At 49.1% G+C, this 4549-nt stretch overlaps 1 protein-coding gene across 1 annotated transcript; it reads left to right on the top strand.

Moving 5' to 3' along the window:
- Positions 1-537: 537 nt before the first annotated feature.
- SAXO5 (stabilizer of axonemal microtubules 5) lies at positions 538-3731 on the top strand (the record flags this gene model as incomplete). The annotated part of the gene is made up of 7 exons (XM_010162467.1): positions 538-641; positions 823-917; positions 1009-1124; positions 1454-1569; positions 1769-1970; positions 2929-3014; positions 3543-3731. Coding segments are annotated over 7 exons (908 nt in total), but the record flags the coding sequence as incomplete, so codon positions are not given.
- Between the last annotated feature and the right edge of the window lie 818 nt (positions 3732-4549).

Below are 4549 nucleotides of genomic sequence, written 5' to 3'. Positions count from 1 at the left end.
ACAGACCCGTCTGTCTGTCCCCAACAGACCTTCCCCACAGTCCTTGATGCTGCCTAGGCTTCCTGGGCGCTGAGGGGTTTGGTACCTTGGCTCAGAGTCACTCTACAAGCAACTAAAGCCGTTAAGAACTATTTGGATATTTTGCTTTCTCCTTTTATCGCTGAGTGAATCGAGCTGATGCTCGTGAAGCAGGTTAATGGCACTAACTACAGCCACTCGCCAGCCAAGCTTTCACTGCACAGCTTTTCCAGCAGGCTGGCTTCTTCCCTGGCTGTTTCCTCAGATGCTGCAGTTTTTGCACCAGAGCCGCATCGCTTCGGATGCACCGTGTCCACGTTCTGCAGTGCTGCAGATCACCTCGCTGCAATCTGGTGGCAATTGCTTTGCTATTTCATTGTACAAAATAGCTTCTGGAGTCCTAAAATGCTAGAAGAGCAGCTGCCTGGAGATTGCAGCTTCAATATCATTAATATTTCCTTAATATAGAGCATTTTTAGAAATAACACCGTTCGTTTTTCTGCTCTATCTCTTTGGCAGGACACGGTCCCATTCTTAAAGAGGATGGACAGTCCTATTACAACACATCTTACCAAGCACAGTTTAAGGGTGAATGGAATCCTCCTGCAAAGCCAAGTGTAAAGGTAACAGCGTGATTCTGGGGATGACCAAGGCACAGTTAAAAGGGCAGCATGTTCCCACATGGAATTCTGTCCTGAAAGGGGTGGGATCTGTGCAAGTGAAAGCCAGATGGATGGAAAGACAGAGAAATGAAGGGATTGTGCTTTAAGTGACTGTTCTGTCGCTCTCTTGGCTTCCCTTCAGCATTTATCTCCAATCAGATTTGGGGATCCTAGAAGCAATGGATCTATAAGCGAGCAGAAACACGCCTACAGAGCCCCAGACAAGAGGACACACAGGTATCAGCCAGAGATCTTGATGGACATCCCCAGGAAATGTTCTTTCTGATGAACATTGCTATTTAAGCATCTCCTCTCTGATATCTTGTAGGGTCTACGACAAGGAACACGCTGCCTCCCAGATCCACCACACGAACCTGCAGCTGGGAGATGGTCGCACCAGGTTCTCCACCTTGACGTCGGAGTTCTTCCCAGTGCGTGCTCTAGGTAGGGCAGGTCTGTGACACACAGGTGACCTGTACAGACCACTACTGGGGTTAATAATGAGCTGGGCAGTAGCTTTTATCACTTGGTTTTAGTGATACAATTATAGATAAAGATATAATGTATTCATGTAATAGGTAAATCATTTTATATTTCTAATGTTTTATAGTTTTTATGTACCCGGCATCAGCGTTGTCACTGTGAGGCTGTCTCATCCTCAGTCCACAGATTAAATAGCTGGATTAATTCCTGTGCATTATTGCATGAGGAGAAGCTGCTGTAGCTATAAATTGTCCAGAGGCTTTGACATCCTTCACTCTTGCTTTTGCCAGAGCCTGTAACCATTGCTCGTCCAAACAAATATACCTCATCCATCCCCAGAGGTGATGAAGACCCTGAGAGAAATCAAGCATTGGCAAGAACCACGACACAGCTCTCCTACCCAGAGGTCTGTTCCCAGCTTTGCTCTGTGGGTGTTTCTCCCGTGGAGACTCTTCTCTTTTTTTAAGTCCTCTACCCTGGCACCTCAAGCTGATGCTGTTGTCCCTCTCCCCTCCCTGCTCTGGGCTGTGCAGGGTGTCACGTGCAATAAGGTGCCTTTCCCAGCTACACCCTGTTTCTGTTAAAGCAGCTCTTGTGTTCTCCAGACTGACAGGTGGAACCTCCCACCGAAGCCTGAGCTGGTGCCGTGGCAGAATCAAAGCAACTTCTGCTTGGGAGATGAGCGTTCAGGCTCACAATTCTTCAGCACAACGCAGCAGGGAGACTATCAGCCACCCTGCCAGAGCCAGAGGGTGACAGCAGACAGCAGGAGACACCGCGAGAGCCACATCCCCTTCAACTACCACAGTAAGGCCACGTTGCTCAGACTGTCATGGTGCCAGGTGAAGCCTGCTGAGGTTCTCTTAGCTCTGTGCAAGGGATAGCGGTGCCTGGTGCTCTGGGAGAGAAGGCAGCTCAGACATCTCGGGTTGGAGGTGACAGGAAGGCACTGGTGCAACATCAGTGTCTGTAGTAAAATGAGATTGTCACCCCAAAACCAGGCAGGAGAGGTGTGCTCAGCCCCATGGCTGCTGCTTCTCACAGCGACTGCTAATCTCAGGCATTTTCACCTCCCCAAATGACATCTCACTTATCAGCCACCTTGATGCCTGTGCCAGCCATAGGCATTCACTGCCATTGTACAGCAATGTTCAGCATATTCAGGTGACATAAATAATTTCTGGGACATGAACCAGTGGCTTGATCTTCCTCCCTTGCTACATTTGTTTTTAGAGGTTGCTTTGCATTTGTATTTGGGAGGAAGGAGAGGGTTTCAATCAAAGCTGTGCTTGTGCAGCCTCAGGAAGGGATGCGGTTACAGCTGGTCATGGAAGGCATTAACAAAATCCTCCTGTGATGTTACCTCCTGTTTCTGATGGCCACTACTCTGCAGCTAAGAGGGAAGTCCCTTCATGCCATCTATCTGTTTTTAAACCATTTGTTTTACTAAATGTGGAACAGATCACAGTTGAATTGATCTTTTCCTTGGCCCCAAGCTCCTGGAGCAGCTCCATAACTAACATATGGAGTGTTATTCCTGTAACTTCCATGTGAATTTCTTCATTTACCTCCTCACTCTGAGAATTGTTTTCTGGCTGGGCAAAGGTTTTCAGCAAAGTGCTGATGGCAAAGCCTGTCTTTTCCTCTCGTTAACGGAAATGCAGGCAGATCTGTGACTGCAAGTCAAGCTGCAAAGCTTTTCTGATGTTGCCTCCTAATTTATTGGCTTGAATTTACTTTTTATTTCATTTCTATCTGTCAGCAGATGAAAGTTCTGTCACAACCACACAGGCCATGCTGCTTCCACACCGACAGCAGAAACAGCGACTCTCCGAAGATGTGCTACAGCAGGTACAGCCTTTATAGGCTTGGATTTACCATGGGGTGGCTTGGGGAAGGGGGATGATACCAAGCAAAGCCACAGCCTCCCCGTTAACACCATCAGTTTTGGTATGTGCTCTTGAGCCACTTGAGATGAGACAGTCACACATCAAACCCTGTCTGCCTCCAGTCTCAAGTCAATGCTTTGTGGGGAGCAGAGTTGTAGCTGAGAAAAATCTTTGAACAGAGAGAAGGGACAGGCAACCAAGTCCCTAAGCCAAGGAACATTGGAGGGAGGGGGAAGGTGATTCTGGTCCCTTCAAAGGGTTAGAGGAGGGAAATCTCAGGTATAAATTGGCATGGCTACAAACATCCAGCCGGGGTAAAGGTCTCTTTGCACCACCAGCCCTGCATCTGCCAGAGAGAAAGGATGCAGGCAGGCACAGACTGCAGCTGCGCGGGGGGTGACCCATCAGCCAGCAACACGGAGCTGCCAGGTGCCACGTGCCTCTTCCCCAGCCCCGTCCCCATGTGCTAAAAGCTCTTCTCTCTCCTCAGATCAAATGCTCACACCTGGACCTCCCCTGGAAGGCACAGAACTTCTTCAGGACTGAGCAGAAAGATGCATTCACACCCAAATCCAGAGGCCCAGCAGAAATCCTAAAGGCAGACTGCCAAGTGAGCCACATACCTCTGGGGACCCTGAAAACATACTGTCCCCAGAGGAAGGTGGTCTTCGCACCATGATGTTCTCCCTTCTTCAGTGACTGCCCAGAACTTCCTGCACCGTGGACATGGTGTTACCTGATAGCTGTTCTGGTGCCCTGCTTTTGGCCCGACTGTTTGTTATTACAGGGAACATTTATTTCACAAGTTGAACAAGGACACAAAAAAGGTGTTGTGACAGCAAGAATAAACACTGGGAGATTATCCCAAAGACGTGGGTGACACATCTCTCTGGATTGCAAGACCCACTGAGTGCCTCTGGGCAGGCGCTCGGGCAGGAGGAAGCAGGTGGGGTGGGGAGAAGCTCAGAGAAAGGGCAAGAGATCAGCAGCAAAGCGAGAGGCACTGTCAGGACTGTGTGGGGGCTGGAATAATCCCTTATTTTCTGTTTGGATTTTGGTGTCAAGGCCTGAAACCAAAGGTCAGTGAACAGTAGGGCAGGGAGGTAGCTCTCCCTCCCCATGATGAGTTGTAGACATAGTGCTGAGGGACATGGTTTAGTTGGGGACTTGTCAGTGTTGGGTTAATGATTGGACTCGATGATCTTAAAGGTCTTTTCCACTCGAGGCCATTCTCTGTAATTCTGGGGTTCTGAGTGGGCTGTTTTCCTAGAGGTGAGCCGTGTGTTTTTGTTGAGTTGATAACTCAGGAGTTTCCTGAATGCTGAGCTTGCACTAACTCTGTTTGGGACAGAAGTATTTTAAAGAGGGATCAGCGTGGGCTGCTCAGCCCCCTCCCTTGGGCGGCCGAGTGAGCAGGGATCCCTCTTGGGATGTGACTCCGTGTCTCTCAGGAAAGGGACAATCTTTGCTCCACGCATACATCAAAGATGCCACATA

The sequence above is a fragment of the Antrostomus carolinensis genome, unplaced genomic scaffold (genome assembly GCF_000700745.2).
Source record: "Antrostomus carolinensis isolate BGI_N321 unplaced genomic scaffold, ASM70074v2 scaffold44932, whole genome shotgun sequence".
NCBI lineage: Eukaryota > Metazoa > Chordata > Aves > Caprimulgiformes > Caprimulgidae > Antrostomus > Antrostomus carolinensis.
The sequence above is the reverse complement of the archived record's forward strand: the minus strand, read 5'-3'. Positions and strand labels throughout refer to the sequence as shown.